The sequence below is a fragment of the Girardinichthys multiradiatus genome, chromosome 4 (assembly GCF_021462225.1).
Source record: "Girardinichthys multiradiatus isolate DD_20200921_A chromosome 4, DD_fGirMul_XY1, whole genome shotgun sequence".
NCBI lineage: Eukaryota > Metazoa > Chordata > Actinopteri > Cyprinodontiformes > Goodeidae > Girardinichthys > Girardinichthys multiradiatus.
The window spans coordinates 38,213,241-38,231,039 of record NC_061797.1 but is presented as its reverse complement, the minus strand read 5'-3'; the positions used below and the strand labels follow the sequence as shown (position 1 = coordinate 38,231,039).

Genomic DNA, 17,799 nt, shown 5'->3' with positions numbered 1-17,799 from the left:
TTTGTTAAGAGCAGCCTCTGCGATCTCACCATGTCTTAACATGCATTTATCTCTATGTTTACTGAATTTTTGTGTGTTTATTTTTTGTGATGCTGGAAAGAGCTTGCCAATGTAGTCAGTCAGTCAGTCAGTCAGTCCTTTTCTACTGCTTATTCCATAGTGGGTCGCAGGGAATCTGGTGCCTATCTCCAGCAGTCTATGGGCGAGAGGCGGGGTACACCCTGGACAGGCCGCCAGTCCGTCGCAGGGCAACACACAAACAACCATGCACACACTCATTCATACACCTAAGGGCAATTTAGAGTGACCAATTAACCTAACAGGCATGTCTTTGGACTGTGGGAGGAAGCCGGAGTACCCGGTGAGAAACCACGCATGCACGGGGAGAACATGCAAACTCCATGCAGAATGACCCCCGGCCGGGAATTGAACCCAAGGACAATAACCTAGTAATATATAACAGTTTACATTGAAAGCACCTAAGTGTCCTGCATCTTGTGGGCATTGCCAGATCCACAGTCCACCCTAAAATCTCTGTGTGTGCTTATTCCTGCTCTTGGTTCCAGTGGAGACTAGAGGATATCCCAGAGGTTAGAGAGATCAATGTTGCCAAATTTGTAACTTATAGTGCCTTTTCAAAGTTTTCATATTTGGAGATGTATTATTTTTGTATTGTGAAGCAAGCAACTAATAGGACAAAATAACAGAAAACATCAGTGTGTAACTGTTCACACCCCCTAAAGTCAGTACTTTGTATACCCACCTTTTGTGGTGATTACAGCTTCAAGTGGCTGTGGATAGGTCTCCATGAGCTTGCCATATCTTGCCAGTGAGACTTTTGCCCATCCCTCAAAGCAAACTGCTCCAACTTCTTCATGCTTGATGGTTTTCACTTGGACATAATTTTACTAATTATGTGACTTTTGAAAATGTATTGTTGGACCAAAACATTTTAGGGGCTTCATAGCAAAAGGGGTGGATAAATATGCAGATGCCAATCTTCACTTATTTTGTTTTTGCAATACGTTTTGTAATAATTTTATATATATTCGTACTCGTCTTCCACTTTATCCGAGACCAGGTTACGGGGGCAGCAGACTCAACAGAGACACCCAGACGTCCCTTTCCCTAGACACCTCCTCCAGCTCCTCCAGGGGAAGCCCAAGGCGTTCCCAGGCCAGCCGAGAGACATAGTCCCTCCAGCGTGTCCTGGGCCAGTATAGATGCATCTGGTATAGATGCCCAAGCTACCTCAACTGGCTCCTCTCGATGTGGAGGAGCAGCGGCTCTACTCCGAGCCCCTCCCGGATGGCCGAGCTCCTCATCGTATCTCTAAGGGAATGCCCGGCCACCCTATAGAGGAAGCTCATTTTAGCCGCGTGTATCCAGGATCTCGTTCTTTCAGTCATGATCCAATGTTCATGGCCATAGGTGAGGGTAGGAACGTAGACCGACCGGTAAATTGAGAGCTTCGCTCTCAAGTCTTATTTTATTTTTTTCATTTCACTTCCCCAACTTAGATTTTTTTGTGCAGATCCATCACATAGAATAAGATTGAAAAATAATTTTTATATTACAGGTTGGAATGTAAAAAAATAGGAAAAAAGTCAAGGGGAGTAAATACTTTTGCAAGGCACTCTGTAGTCAGCAAGTAATAAGACCCCTCTAGTGTCTTATTACTACTTTAGCAGCTTTTCTGGTGTTGTAGAGACTTTTTGGACTGAGTATGTAGAGACTATTTAACAAACGCCCACATTGGCTTTCTGTGCTAGAAAACACAACAGTTGAGCAATTTATTAGGGTTATTTCACATTTAATCTCATCGTTCCCCAACTTTGTTACTTGAAATATAAGATGGAGTGAATTACTTACAGGTAATAGTAAACAGCTTTTAAGAAAAAAAAGACCTACAGTTGTTTTGGGAAACTCTTTAGCCTAACACTGATTTAGTGATGTTCAGGATCTTTTTTTTATGTTTTAAAGTTAATGTTGATCATAAAGCCATTTGTTGGCACTGTATAAGTGCTAAGCAATTTATTTTTGAATCCTTTTTTTGAAACATTTTTTTTTTCTAAAATAAAATAGGTTTTTTAGTGTGGCCAGGTCCTAAAGCTGTCTTGTGAGGTTTGCTATAAGCACCAGGTGCCTGGATTTTGTTTTTAGGATTTTGGCACATCAGCTGATTACTCATTTGAAACGACTCCCTCAATTGCTGAACCTGCAACAGAGAGCCTTGAAAAAAATTATTATGACCCACTATTTCTGTGTGTCAGTGTGTGTGTGTGTCGGGAGGTGTAAAAAAGTAAAGAAAGAACAATGTACTTGAATTACTGGGGCAGGCTAGCTACCATTATTTGTTCACATTGCCATTTACAGCTTTTCCTATTGTCTTTTTAGATCCATCTAGGTTGTTAAAATAGATTGCATCCATCCTATTCTGACGACCCATGATGCTTTATGTGAATTATGTTTACGACCTCCGGAGCACCATTGTGTGAAGGTTAATGAATGGTTTCTCACAGAGCAAATGTAGTTTAAAAATGTGGGAAAATTATAAATTATCCACTTTACCTAAAACAATATAACCATGGAACCTTCATTGTTCAGAGATTGGCAGGCTGACATTAACAAAAGGACTGATAATGTATATGTCCATTTTTATCTGCCTCATTATTATTATTGTTTTATTTGTTGTTTTTAATTCTTATAATTATGAGTGTAATTGTTACTTATACTGTATAGCACTTTGTTCCCTTTGAGGTCTTTTAAATGGCTTTATAAATAAAATTGGATTGGATTGGATTAACCCCAAAACTAAACTAAAACCTAAATAACTCTCCCAGACCACCTCTTTTGAGTCACTTGTGGCAGTCCCAAGCTCAGGTAAAGAAGCACGGTTGGAATTGTGAACTTTAAAGAAAGTTCTTTAGTAATTCTGAATGTATTCAGGATTGTTTTTTTGCCTGCTGTTTGTCTCATATAAGAGGTTATTCCTCTCTTGTACAGTGTCAGTTACAGTTATATGTACATGGCAAATTATGCAAACTAGATTGTGACATCTTTAAGGAATTATTGTGACTTTTAAGACAACCAGAAGCTACATTCCTTTCTGAGGGTGTGGCAGCACTGCAGATAGGTCACTAGTGCATCCCAAGTCAACCATTCAGGTAAACAACCACTCCTAAACTCAATTTAGAATCACTAGTTAATGTGACTGTCGTAAGAGAAACCTCAGGACCTGAAAAAAGCCATGCAGTGGCAGAACTCACAATAAAGGTTAATCAGAAGAAAAAAATAAACCTAAAAAATAAAATAAAATAAGTTGAAGCTTGGTTAACATCTTAACACCTTGCACAAAAGTCCCACCAATGTGATCTGTTTCATACTGTTGTTTTCTTCATTTTAGTGTGGTCATCAGGCTGAAAATACTGGGCTGTTCAAACTGGATGATGTCAATGTTACCCATAATGCTTGGTGGTGTAGAGAATATTAACTGTTGACCAGATGTAATGTTTTCTGAATTGTTTTAAAAACAAAACCTCATTTAGTCCTGTTGGGACGCACAGCCATGGATTGCAACATGAAAACTCCGGTAAAGACTTTTCCACCTCAACTTCAGAAGGGGAAGGGGGGTAACAGCGGACTTTCCATGATGCCACTGCCCTTATAAAACCCCCACCTTCCCAATGGTCCAATCTCTTCCACCCGGACTCCGTGCGAGGCTGGCTGGAGAGACAGTGCGCTAATGTCTCTTTGCTGGCAAACAGACATAAACTCTTCAAACTGGATCCAAGGGTGTCATAAGATCACGCGATCATATGCACAAGTTAAGTACGAATGAATCACTGTTTGTGTACCCGGTATTCATTCATAAAAAGGGTAAATGACTTTCTCTCTGAGGCCTGCAGAAGCAAACTTTGTTCCGGAGAATTCCCTGCAGAAAAGCAGTCCTTACGAAGCCGAGTGGAGCGGTTTTCCCGTTCTGAAAGAAGGACAACAGTAGCCGCATCACCGTGGTAACGTGCAGTTTGGTCGTCCCGACAGAGCGGCCCCCCCAGTCACTGCTCCGGAGGTTAGCTGGAAGCTAACCCTTTGTTCACGGAGCTTTCTTCAAACGTTGTCGTCGCCCGGACAACTCCTCCTCAACACGTTTCAAATGAGGTTAGGGTTTGGGCAGAGAGAGATTTAGGGTGAAATGATCTGAACTTTTTCATTATATGAGGTTTGGTTTTGTTTGTGTTGAACTCAGCTATCTCGGTGCTAGCAGGCTATCTGCAGCACACGTGCTCAGTTTTGTGTTTGTGTGTTTTTAAAGTTAAGACAAACTTTATTTAAAGGGTGATTTTAACACAAAAGATTGATCATAACGCGCCGCCCGCGCTCATGCATTTTAACCCTTTCATTGACGATATTTTTAAAGATGTGTGTTTCATTCTGGTGCTAAGCTATCAGCTTCTTTTGTTAGCTTTAACTGCTAACAGGTAAGGACACGTGCTTGTTGCTAAAGAATATTTATGTCACGATGTGGTTTGGGGTTGGACCAAAGCGCAGACAAGAGCTCGGGAGCAGCATTTTAAGCAGTCTTCAGCTTTATTCAAAAAATGAAAAGTAACAAAAAACACTGCAGGTGTAAACCAGAGTCAGACATCCAAACTTATAAGTCACTGCAGGAACATGCAGGAACTCAAGTATTGACGAGGGCAATGAACGTAGGTGAGAGACGAGCAGAGAGTTGTGAACGAGATGTGAACGAACAGAGGAACCAGCAAGGAACAAAGAGCACAGACCAACTAATATACAGAGAGACATGAGAGGGGAACAAAGGGCAGATAATCAAAGAAACAGGGAACAGGTGTGACATGGACGCAGGGAGACAGAGGGAGCAGGTGAACCTAATAAGACTAAGACATGAAGAAAGGGACTAATTAACAAAACAGTGAAACAGACCTAAACGAAAACTATAGACCAAGATAAAACAGAATCAAGAATAAACATGAATGAAAGGAAACTGAGAACTGGAAGTAACACAACAACCTAAGATCTAAGGACATAGCAAAAAGAAACCATAAAGAAACCCTGACTATAAAAGTAAACAGTAACTAAAGCTAACCTATAAAGGAGGTACTGGAGAATAAAGATAAACTAGAGGAAACAGAGCTAAAAGGGACAATGAAGGTAAAGGGGACAAAAACTGAGTAATTAACAACTAAAAGAGGAAAACCAATGACTAGAAGTAACAAACAGAAAATAAAATAAGAGTGCAAAGGAACCAATACCAAAACATGAATATAAGACGAGAGCAAAGCTAAGGAACCAGAGAACTATAGTAATAATAAAGAAACCATTCTAAGTAAATAGGGAAGCAACACTAAGAGAACAAGGGTGAGAGGAGAACACACTGGGAGGGAGAAGTAAACCAGAACAGCCAGGAAAACAAAATACCCAAACATGAATACAAACCAAAAACTTCTAGCTAAAGTAAACAAAAACCCAAAACAAAGTCCAAAATGTCACATCCTGACAATTTACCCAGAAAGGTTGTTAGTTTTCAATCCAGTAAATAATATTTTCCTAACAATATTTTACTAAATTTGATTACTAAGTAAACACCATTAAGCCCCATGTCTCCAGAAAGTGTTGGCTCTTTTCCAAAATACCTCCCTAAATATTTTACTATTTCATTAATAATATTTCTTTAAATATTATTTCAATAAATAAAGGCAGCTACTGAGACAACGTTGAGAATTAGTCATCCAGAAGGTTGGTTTTATTCAGCAGATCATTCTTTGAAATATTATTTTATTAAAACAATATTTTATCTGTAGAGATACCCTCTACAGGGTACTCGAGGGTTCATGGGAGTTTGCCCAACCGGTTCACATGTGTTTTGTGGACCTGGAGAAGGCATTCGACTGTGTCCCTCGTGATGCCCTGTGGGGGGTGCTCCAGGAGTATGGAATCGGGGGCCCTTTATTAGGGGCCATCCGGTCCCAGTACGAGCGGAGCAGGAGTTTGGTCCGCATTGCCGGCACTAAGTCGGACCTGTTCCCAGTGCATGTTGGACTCCGGCAGGGCTGCCCTTTGTCGCCGGTCCTGTTCATAACTTTTATGGACAGGATTTCTAGACGCAGCCAAGGGCCGGAGGGGGTCTGGTTTGGGGACCAGTGGATTTCGTCTCTTCTTTTTGCGGATGACGTGGTCCTGCTGGCCCCCTCTAGCCAAGACCTACAGCATGCGCTGTGGCGGTTCGCAGCCGAGTGTGAAGCGGCTGGGATGAGGATCAGCTCCTCCAAGTCCGAGGCCATGGTACTCGACCGGAAAATGGTGGCTTGTCCTCTTCAGGTTGGAGGGGAGTTCCTGCCTCAAGTGGAGGAGTTTAAGTATCTCGGGGTCTTGTTCACGAGTGAGGGAAGAATGGAGCGGGAGATCGACAGACGGATCGGTGCAGCTGCCACAGTAATGGGGGCGCTGTGCCGGTCCATTGTGGTGAAGAGAGAGCTGAGCCGAAAAGCAAAGCTCTCAATTTACCGGTCGGTCTACGTTCCTACCCTCACCTATGGGCATGAACTTTGGGTCATGACCGAAAGAACGAGATCACGGATACAAGCGGCTGAAATGAGCTTAGGCCTTCACAGAACAACTTGATTTATACTAAGAAATTCCACGCAGGTGAACTCTATTTGCTGATTAGGTGACTTCACAAGGCGATTAATTGTATTTAGGTCCATCACAGTGAAGGGGGTTGAAAATAATATGCATGCCATACTTTTCATTTGTAAAAAAAAACTTTTAAAATCATTTATTATTATTCATTCTTCTGTTTCACAATTATACTCTACTTTCTGATGGTCTTTTACCTAAAATTCTACTGAAACACACCGCCGTTTGGGGTTGTAAAGTAACAAAATGAAGCTTGAATAACTTAATATTTTTGCAAGACTGTTTTGAAGTTTTGAGCCTTTAAATAAAACAATTGTTTAAAACAGTAAAAATGTTTCACTACAATGCTTTATTTTATTTCATAGGTATAAGTTAATTAACAAACATTCACTCTATACCTGTTTTTTCCTCATCAGGGGTGCATCAGGACTGGTGCCAGGGGTCATTGAGCGAAAGGGAGGTTCACCCCGGACAGGTCACCAGTCCATGGCAGCACAGAAACATCTGGGACAAATAACCATGCATACACACATGCTCCTAATTTTGAGAATTTAAAGAAACCAATCACATTACATGCATGCTTTTTTGATTGTGGGAGTACCTGGAGAGAACTCCTGCATGCACAGGGAGAACATGCAAAATCCATGGAGAACGGGCCTTGCCGAGATTCAAACCCAGGACTTTTTTTATTACAAGGTAAATCAGAAATTTTGCTCAAGGCCATTTTTGAAAGATTAAAGGAAACTTTGACTCCTTTGAGGCAAAATACACTAACTAAGAATAATGTTTGAACAGTACTGTTAACATTAAAACTTGCCACACATCAAATTTCAGTTGAGATCTTATTTAGCAGCCTGCAAAGGCCCTTGCTGATTTGCTACCTTAATTGGCAATTCCTCAACTTCAAAAACATATTACCTATAAAACACAGCAACACATGTTGCTATGTTGCATGGCTAATGTGTTTTGATGCTGAGCAATAAACTCTCAATAAAAATGCCACTGGGTGAACAACATGTGCAGACCGTTTATTGATCTGGTCTCCTTCCAGGGCATCTCACTCACACACATACACAAACAAACACACACACACACACACACACACACACACACACACACGCACACACACACACACACACACACACACACACACACACACAAATGATGCACATAAGAAATCCAAGATAAATTTTGATTTGGTGATTTAGTTCCTTTTAAAGGGAAACTAAACATTCTTTGGATTTCTTAATTTGAATGTTTTTACCAATGTAACACCAAAATTCAGGTGAATTTAACATTTTCTTTGAAATAGGGGTTGTGGTTCTCCCACTGTGAGAAAGGAAACCAAGGCTGCAGTACACTTGCAGTGACACGCTCATGGGGAGAGCTACTGAGAGACAAGCACTGATTCCTAGTTGAAAGTGTTTGGGGGGGGGGACTTGGCAACATAGACAGACCATATTTATAGCCAGGCACAGGAATAATTCATTGTGATCAAAGCGCAGATCATGCTTCATTCCATCACAGAGCAGATGTGGCAGAATGCAAAGAGAGTCCTTTCTCCCCCGCCCGCTCTCTAGTGACTTCCCAAATGGTAACAGTGAGGCAACTTTATCTGTGTGAAGCCTGTGTGTTCTCCGTTCGCTTTCAGGTGGCTTTACTTTAGACCACTCAAAAAGAAACCAAACAGCAAAAAAAAAACCTAATAAAAAATAAGCAAGAAAAAAAAGTCTCCCACATGCAACATGTCTTTCACATCAGAGTGATGACTGCATATAACTCCAGAACCAAAGAAAGTGCATGAAAAGAGGTTAGTAAGGTCCTAAATAAGGCCTAATGTTGTATGTATACTTTGCATGAGTGCAATCACAGCAGGTCACACCTATGCCAACACAACTATTAAGTAAAGGGGTTGGACAATGAAACTGAAGCACCTGTCATTTTAGTGTGGGAGGTTTCATGGCTAAATTGGACCAGCCTGGTAACCAGTCTTCATTGATTGCACATTGTACCAGTAAGAGCAGAGTGTGAAGGTTCAATTAGCAGGGTTAGAGCACAGTTTTGCTCAAAATATTGAAATGCACACAACATTATGGGTGACATACCAGAGTTCAAAAGAGGACAAATTGTTGGTGCATGTCTTGCTGGCGCATCTGTGACCAAGACAGCAAGTCTTTGTGATGTATCAAGAGCCACGGTATCCAGGGTAATGTCAGCATACCACCAAGAAGGACGAACTACATCCAACAGGATTAACTGTGGACGCAAGAGGAAGCTGTCTGAAAGGGATGTTCGAGTGCTAACCCGGATTGTATCCAAAAAACATAAAACCACGGCTGCCCAAATCACAGCAGAATTAAATATGCACCTCAACTCTCCTGTTTCCACCAGAACTGTCCGTCGGGAGCTCCACAGGGTCAATATACACGGCCGGGCTGCTATAGCCAAAACCTTTGGTCACTCATGCCAATGCCAAACGTCAGTTTCAATGGTGCAAGGAGCACAAATCTTGGGCTGTGGACAATGTGAAACATGTATTGTTCTCTGATGAGTCCACCTTTACTGTTTTCCCCACATCCGGGAGAGTTACGGTATGGAGAAGCCCCAAAGAAGCGTACCACCCAGACTGTTGCATGCCCAGAGTGAAGCATGGGGGTGGATCAGTGATGGTTTGGGCTGCCATATCATGGCATTCCCTTGGCCCAATACTTGTGCTACTTGGTGTTTCAGTTTCATTGTCCAACCCCTTTATATCCTAGGACATCCGTTTTCAGCTCCCTACTTATTTGATTTTACTCCTTTTTCACACATTTTTCAGTTTTATTCCTGTGTTTTGTTCAAAAACACACCAGCAGACAGATGCACACAGGGCTGTTTTTCCAGTTTTCTTTCTCTCCCTCCCACACAGACACTCACACATGCCTGTTTATTTCTCATTTTTATTCTTTGTCTTTGACTCTTTACTTTCCTGTTGCTTCTTTCAGAATCCACGCACACATTTGCACAAGCTGCCCTTCATCTTCTCTTCCATTTCTTCCTCCTCCCACACTTTTCCTAGCACTACTTCCATGCATTGGAGCCCGCACAGAGGAGCCTGTATAATTCACTCTCATATTTTCTTCCTGCCCCGTGACTCCCTGAACATGCTCACACTCTCTTCTCTTTCTCCATTTTCTTTCCCGCTTCTCTCATCCTTTCTCCCTCCCACATCCACGTGCACACGCGAGCAATCGGTACTGGCCGTCCAGCTTCCCGGACTCCCAGCTGGGCTTGGACAGCCCTCTTCCTTTGGCCTTTCTAGGCCATCTGGAGTGCACTGTCCCCACTCTGCTGGTCTTCTGCCAGCAGCCAAGCCTCCCAGGGATAGACACACCATCTTCAAGCCCAATTTGTACGCGTCAAAGCTCTGCTGTGCGTCCGGTGACCTAGCTGAGTGAAGTCATTGAGTCCTGCATTTCCCTCCTCAAAGGAGCCTCATTCTGCTTTGATGACACCTGCACTCTGATTTCAACTGTGATGACGATGGCACAGTAATTGATTAAAGCTGCTGGGCAGCTGTATTAGCAGTTTCTTCTCTGTTTATGATCATGTTGATTATTTGTCCTTCCAAGAAGAGGGCATGTCACTAGATTGTGACATGCCCTCTTCATGCAACTGTTAGGGAATAATACATCATTCAACTGCATAGATTTGACTATTTGGTGGGTTTAAGGTAGAATACTGGAACTCATCCAATGAATCAACATACAATTAAGCAGAAACCATATATAATATGAATAAAACAATTTTCATTGTTTTATTTTCTTCTATGTAACTTAAAAAAATACCTGCTGGAATGAAGTTATTAGTGAGAATTTGTCTCCTGCAGTTTAAAGCTTTGGAGAGACTTTCCCCAAACAACTGAAACAGTAAAGCAAATCAGTAATGCAAAAGAACGCAGGATACAATACCTGGAAGGGAATGTCTTAGAAATTAACTCTTGTTTAAAAGTACTAAAATTTCCAGAATTTCAGACTAATGAAAAAGATAACATTTTTAGACATTTTTCTTTGATTCCTTTCCCTGTAAACAATCAGAGAAAGCCTAGAATATGTTGTTATGGCTTGGTAAGCTTCTGATTAGCTGTTGATTTATTTGAAGGCAACACCTAAAAAAAGTTCTGCCTTGAGTGACATCTAGCGAAAATGTATAAAAAAAGAAATAAGTCAAGATAACAGGACCAGTATTTTGGACTTCCACAAGTAGATTCAAGCAATGATATGCAAGTATGAATACAACAGAAAAATCTACCAACCATACTGTTCAGAAGGAAGAAGAGCTGTGTGTCCTAGAAATGAATGTGCTTTGGAGTGAATGTGTTTTTCAATCCCAAGGACAAAAGCAACAGACCTTGTGAAGATGCAGGTTGAAGCTGGTAAGAGAGTGTCATTATGCACAGAGAAAGAAGTCATGTACTATATAGCCTGAGAGGCAAAATGTGCCATTACTCCACAAACAAGAAGCAAAAGCCTTCTTACAGTTTACAAATCCACTTAGAGACACAGACCTTTATTTTGGATTTGTTTTAAGTCGTCTGATAGAACTAAATTTTAAGTACTCTGTTATGATGACCATAGTTACATTTAGAAGAAAAAGAGGTAAACTTGCAAGCCTGGATACATCATCCTAACATTCAAGTATGGTGTGGCAGCATCATGTTGTGGGGGTGTAGTGGTGCAGGAGGGACTGGTGCATTTCACAAAATAGATGGCATTATGAACATAGAATAATAGGTGGGAAAATTCAACAAACATTTTAAGAGTAAAAGCTTGGATGGATCTCCCAAATGGACAATGAGCCCAAACAAACAAACCAAACAGTTACAGTGGCTTAAAGTGGCCTAAGGACAACAATGTCAGTGTTTTAGAATGAATATCACAAAGCCACAATCTCAGTCCCATGGAAACTGAGTGTTGTAAAATGCTTGTAAAATCTTAAATGTTTGCCCCCCATCTCACAGTTTTAAGGCAATTGTACTAAGGGAATGTGTGTAAACTTCAGATCGCCATAAAATATTAGTTTTCTCATATTTTTCTCACATTTAGTAAAAAAATTTAATCCTAACTGACCTAACACCAAGTTTAGTGTAATATAATGTGAGACAGAGAGAAAAAGGTAATGTGTCTTTTTACTCCGTGTTCGTATCTAGTTTTAACTGTATATTATGCTATGGTTTCAGAACTGCTAAAATCTGTTAGTTTTCTCTGGCTGTATGGAGCAAAAGTAAGACAATGCTGCCCTCAAGCACCTGTTGCTGGCTGAAAGAATGCTGCACTTTTTCTACATTACATGAAAAACAAAGACACATCAGCTTGTATAGGAATATTTTTGGTCACAAAACATGAGTCAAATAGCAGTCACCAAATGGTATAAATAACTTATTTCAAGTCTGCTGCCAAAACAAACTATAAAAAATGATGTATTCCATTTGCCATCACTGAACTACAGCTCTCGTCTGCGCAGAAAAGAAAAATTTTACTGCACTTGATATATGTAGAAACTATACACAACACACAAAACTGTCGGTAAGTACTCTGGATATTTTGTGGACAAGTATAATTTATGTACATTCAGATATCATCTACACTACATCCTATGGTTTTCGTTTGCACTATCTGAACTGTTCACTACTGTTTGCTCTTTTGGTTACTGCTCTTAAGTCCTTTTTATGAATTTCACTTTGTGTGTGTGTGTGTGTGTGTGTGTGTGTGTGTATGTGTGTGTGTGTTTATTCTTATTGCTTCCAATTTTTAGTTTTTGTACTTTCATGCTGTTTATAACTGTTAATGGAAAAAAACAAAATGCACCTCAATTAACTCACTTAAGGAGATCAGTTAGAATCAATGTGGCACATTTATTAAATTCCTGCAAGAATTGAGAACGGACAGAGGATACAACCAAACCAGTGTCTCAGTCTGCCCGTCCTGCTGTAAACAGGGAAAAACAGACTTTTTATAACCCCTCACAAAATGAGAAAGTAGTTTACATTACAGAGATAGGGAGTAAAACAGACCTTGAGCATCAGATTTCTAAGAGGTCAGCATAATGTGATGCCTCGAAGAGAAGAGAGGCATCTTCTCTAGGGTTAACAGTACGTGTTGATGATTTTATGATTTTGATCTTTTTTCCCTAAGGGCTATAGCACATAAAAGAGAATAAAGGTAATATTTTTTCTTTAATAGGTTATACTCTTAAATCCAACACAAAAGATTAAGAAATCAATATTTATGTATCAAAGTATATATCCCTAGTATATATGAAAGTATATGTCCCTATATATCCCTAGTATCAAATTATATGTCCTTTTTTTTACCTCAAAAAAGTGCATCAAATCACATCCTATTGGATGATGGGTTTAGAGATTGTGGAAGCTTTTAGCTTTCATATATTTGATGAATAAGGTAAAAAAAATAAAATAAAATCCTGATTCTCAGTGTTTGACCTACCAAGCACGGAGACAATAAAAAATAAAAAAAAATCCGACCTCCTTACCCTGACTGATTGGTGCATCTCTAATTAGTAACTGTAGAACAAATCACTCAACGTCATCTCAATAAAGCAATAAGATAAAATAAAAAAATAAAAAACTAAAGATAAAGAAGAAGGGGTCTGCAAGTTGGAAACGATAAGACACAAAACGTTGTGCCAGGTGGATGTGAGCAGCATGAAGTTTTCAGGTCGCAGGGTCCAACAAAGCACTAGGCTTCCTCCTTCATCAATCCAAATAAAAAAAACATAGCTTTATATAATGTTCTTCAAGCAGCAGTGATGCATGCAACAAATATAACATTTTAAGTTTGCCAATAAACCTACTCATTAACTCTCAGTGTACTCTACTATTTAACTAGAATTGCTGCTGTTTAAAAATCTGAAGAATTGAAAAATAGTTATATTCTACATTTAAGTTTTTCCTCTTAAGTCTACGTAAAAAAAAAAAAAAAATACATAAAAATGGCACGCCTCAAAAACTATTTATCTGTGGGTGAATAGGTGTAGAAGTATTTAAGAGAGAAACTTTGGCGATCCATAAGATAGAACTTGAATAAAAGACAACCAAGGACAGACACTGGAGAGCTGATGGTTTTGGGTTATATTTGCTCTAACACAACATATCAGCCCTATAAACTGCTCATTCCCGTTTCACTACATTCCACAGCATATTACTGGACTCACCTAATCAAAGCTCCAACATCAACCATGACGCTGGGAAACAAAGTGACACCGTTTACTCCCCTGCTTCACTAGTTGATCAGCCAAGCCCTCCCGTTTCAGCACCACGGAAAGCGCGTCCTCCTCTTTGGGTCTTTGTGGGGTGGGAGATGGTACAAGTTTACCTACACCGCCTGATGCAGCTGCGAACGCGTCGAAACACGTCTTGTCCAAGTTTGATGTCTCCCCGTCAATTCTCTAACGGGAGCAAACATGCCTCGCCCAATGCTCCTCAGTTGCTTTCAGAATAAGCGCGGCCAATCACAATCCCCGGCTCGCTCTTTTTACTCTCACATCTCTTCGCATCCCAAGCCACGGAGAGTCTCCGAGGACCGGCGCCTCCTGTCTCGCCTCCGGGCGTGGACGCTTGCAGAAAGAAGTGACTTTACAGGAGCAGCTTCTCCCGCTACTGATGGCAGCCCATCTTCACTTTTGCGGAGCTCCTCTTTGTCTTCACGACGATGGAGAGGCTGATAAAAAACATGGTAGTTGCGAATTTCCTCCCGCGCAACGACTGGCTGTGGAGGAGCGGAGCAGCGGGAGCAGGAGGAGTGTCTTCTAATCTGAGTTCAATAAAGGCTCTTCTAATACGGAAGGGGGCTCCGCGTTTTATTAATGTTTCTATAGGCATTATGTCCAATGACAGAAAAATGGCGTTCTGTGAGAGTTAAATGTTTTGCGGACTGCAATAACTTAACTGCCTCATGTTTATCAGAGATAAGACAGAAAAGTCCATTGTTACTAGATTATTATGAAGTCGGTTTATTATGATTAATGGTTGATGACTTTCAGACAGGGGCGTAGCTAGACATAAAGAATCGCTGGGTGACAACATTTAAATATAAACAAACTTCAGATCCAAATTTCCAATTTCATTAATTTACAGTGGCATGAAAAACAATTTCGCCTGTTTTTACTTTTGTCACGTTTAGGTGTGACGTAAAAATGTACATTCAACGGACAATATTGTACCTTATCATATCATATCTTATACTAAGTATCAAATCATCACATCAAACAACATGTAATATCAGACAAAGATAACCAAAGTAAATACAAAAAGTAGTATATAATGAAAAAAAGCGTATCTTCCCCTAAACCTAAAAACTGCTTGTTGTTTTGTGACGTGTAAAGTATTTTTAATAATTGGCAAGTAGTTTTTCTTATATCACTGTGGAAAATTCTTCTTGGCAAAATTGTTTTAATTCTACTTCAATGGACGCATAACTGCAGGTCTCATGTTGTTCGCAGTTGTTTTGTGACTTCCTGGATAAAATAATTGTGGTATGCCAGCCATTCCTGGGAAGATACACCACTATTCCATATTTTCTCCATTTGTTGATAATGGCTCTCACTGAGGTGTGCTTGCATTCCAAAGCTAGACTGGTAGATGTCAAGAAGTTTTATTTGTCACATATTCTTGAACTTCTTAAGATCAAAACATCCTTTGGGCATTGGGCGAGGGGTGAGGTACACCCTGGACAGGTCTATCGTCTTTGGAGTGTTCTTTCTTAAACTCACAAATAAAAAATACTATGCGGATTTATTCTTGCCCCTGTATCTGGCAAAGAGAGAACTACAGTATTTTACTCACTTACACTAAATTTATTGTTCTAGCCTACCAAATCTGAGTAGAAGCAGAGACCAAAGGCTGGTAACAATAGGTATATGAAAACCTGAATTTACACAGTATTGATGACACACCCAGTGGCTGTGTGCAGGTTTTTGTGTCTGTGCTGTGTTTCTCTCTTCCTACAGGGAGCGACGGACAGGTGCAACTGCGCAGGTGCCTCTAATTGAGCCCATCAGATGGGGCTTCTTAAAGAGCAGGAACCTGGAGGGAAGCATCAGCTCGTTGTTTCTACCAGTGTGGTGACCTGGCTGTGGTCTGCAGTTCTATGCTTGTTCCTTAGACCTGCTCTAACAGAGTTTCTTATCTTGCCTTGCAGATCTGATCATTCTGGTGACCGTGTCCTGAATTCCATAGGCCTGCTCTGTGTCTTGCTCAAGCAAGTTACTGGAACAACTCCCTGCCTCTCCAGCCATGAGTCTCGCTTCTACTCCTATCTCCAGCCCTGCATCTCTAAAATCACCCTGTGGAAGCACCATAACTTTGCTCACCTGCCTGTCCACCCTCCAACACCAGGTGCTGAAGCACAACAATTCAGGTATCACAAGGAAAGAACACTGTAAATCACCGAGGCCACTTCTCCTACCAAACTCGGCTGCTGTGGGAAAGACTTACCTCCTTCAACGAACCATCATCTCCACCACCAGTAAGCTGACCATGCTCCTATCTTACATACTTTCCATAACCTCCACCCAACAAACAATAACATCTCTCCTCCTCAGTGCCTGTCCAGATCCATCAGGCCGCTCCATTCCGTATTCAACGTTGCTTTGTACATATTACAAATAAACTGTTAAACTGGTGTTCAGCCTCCGTAATTGTGTCCACACTCAGAGTCAGTAAAGGCCAACATAATTACAATTGGGTTTGTTAGTTAGCAAATGTATGTGGGTGCATATTGATTAACTGTTCACCAAACCTATAAGAAACTAAACTAAATGTATTACATAAGTTAAATAGCTTATTGGATCTGGACGTTCTAATAAAACTACAGCATCATTGTGAGGGCATTTTTTTCAGAGGGATCTTAGATTGCTTTGGGCAGGTGGGATACTGGTTCATGGGTGAGAGTCTACCTGTTTGCTGTGCAGGCCCAGCAGCTCCCTCACACATTCAAATGCTTTTGTGGAGTGTACCATTGATTTGAACATGACTGTCGTGATTTGAGGTCCTGTCAATCTTTCCACTGTGATGAGATCAAAGCACGTTTGCTTTGGCAAATTATGTTGGAATGAACATTCATCAGCCTTGAAAAGGAGAAAAAGCTCACACAATGAGCTATATCACTTGGCACTGATTCGAGCTAAAACATTTTCCCCAGTCATTTGCCCAGAAGAATGCATCATTGGGAGCAAAAAATAAAGCTTTAATGAAAAGAGAAAAATGGCCTGAGGGATGGATATCAAAAGACAGAATGTGCATTAATTGTCTAAGATTATTTTTATGAAGGCTTTCTTTTTTATTATTAAAATGTAAGTATTAGATGACATGGACTGCTTATTTGTCTCTAGTTGAAATATGTTTTTCAGTTTTCTTATAACAACTAAAAATCTCATTTCAAAACAGGCATAACAGATCTTAAAGAACCAGACATGCTTATTACTTTTCTTTAAAATAACCTACTGATGTATACAGTATCAGGAGATCAAATGCCTTTTTAAATTGTTATATCTGGAAATAGAGCAGAATTTCATCTTCTTATGTAACAAGCTTTCAAAGTCTATCTACAACATATCTGTGATATGTTGTAAGTTCAGGCATCAAACCCTTATCTTTAAGTAAATGTTACATATCAGCCTGGTTTTGTTATTCCATGATTTACATCAGGGTGTGGTTTTTGAGAAGCTTCAGCAGGCATGGCTGACACCTTCTCTTGCTTTTCTTGACTTGAGCACACCTCCCTCTGCTGGTGCTGGGTAGCAAAGAAATTTCTTTTCTAAGCTTGATTGACCTGCAGGCAGTCGGGGTGCAAGTCCAAGAAAAGCAATGGAGACCCACAGAAAAGGCTTTGCTATCCTCAGCAACAAAGGCATGGCTTCATGGTGAAACCTCTTTTTGTTTTTTTAATTCACAAAGCTTCAGCGTGTAAGTGGGGCAGAACATTCCCTAGTCTTGAAGATCTGAGAAGCACCATCCCAGCAGCTGCTGCATGTCTCTGCTGGGACTGTGTGCTTTTCACTGCGTGTGGTGTCTTCAGACCTGACTGGAAAATACAGAAAAATGCTCAGTCAGGCCTGTTGTTTTCCATGAGGCTTTTATAC

At 40.6% G+C, this 17,799-nt stretch overlaps 1 protein-coding gene across 1 annotated transcript in view; it reads right to left on the bottom strand.

The window, feature by feature from the left end:
* Positions 1 to 14,549, bottom strand: part of LOC124867406 (carbohydrate sulfotransferase 8-like) — a 262,199-nt gene extending 247,650 nt beyond the window's left edge. Inside the window, exon 1 of the mRNA XM_047363832.1 lies at positions 13,873 to 14,549. Coding sequence (XP_047219788.1) covers positions 13,873 to 13,898 — 26 coding nt within the window. The 5' untranslated portion in view covers positions 13,899 to 14,549. The remainder of the gene's footprint in view (positions 1 to 13,872) is intronic.
* Positions 14,550 to 17,799: the final 3,250 nt, after the last annotated feature.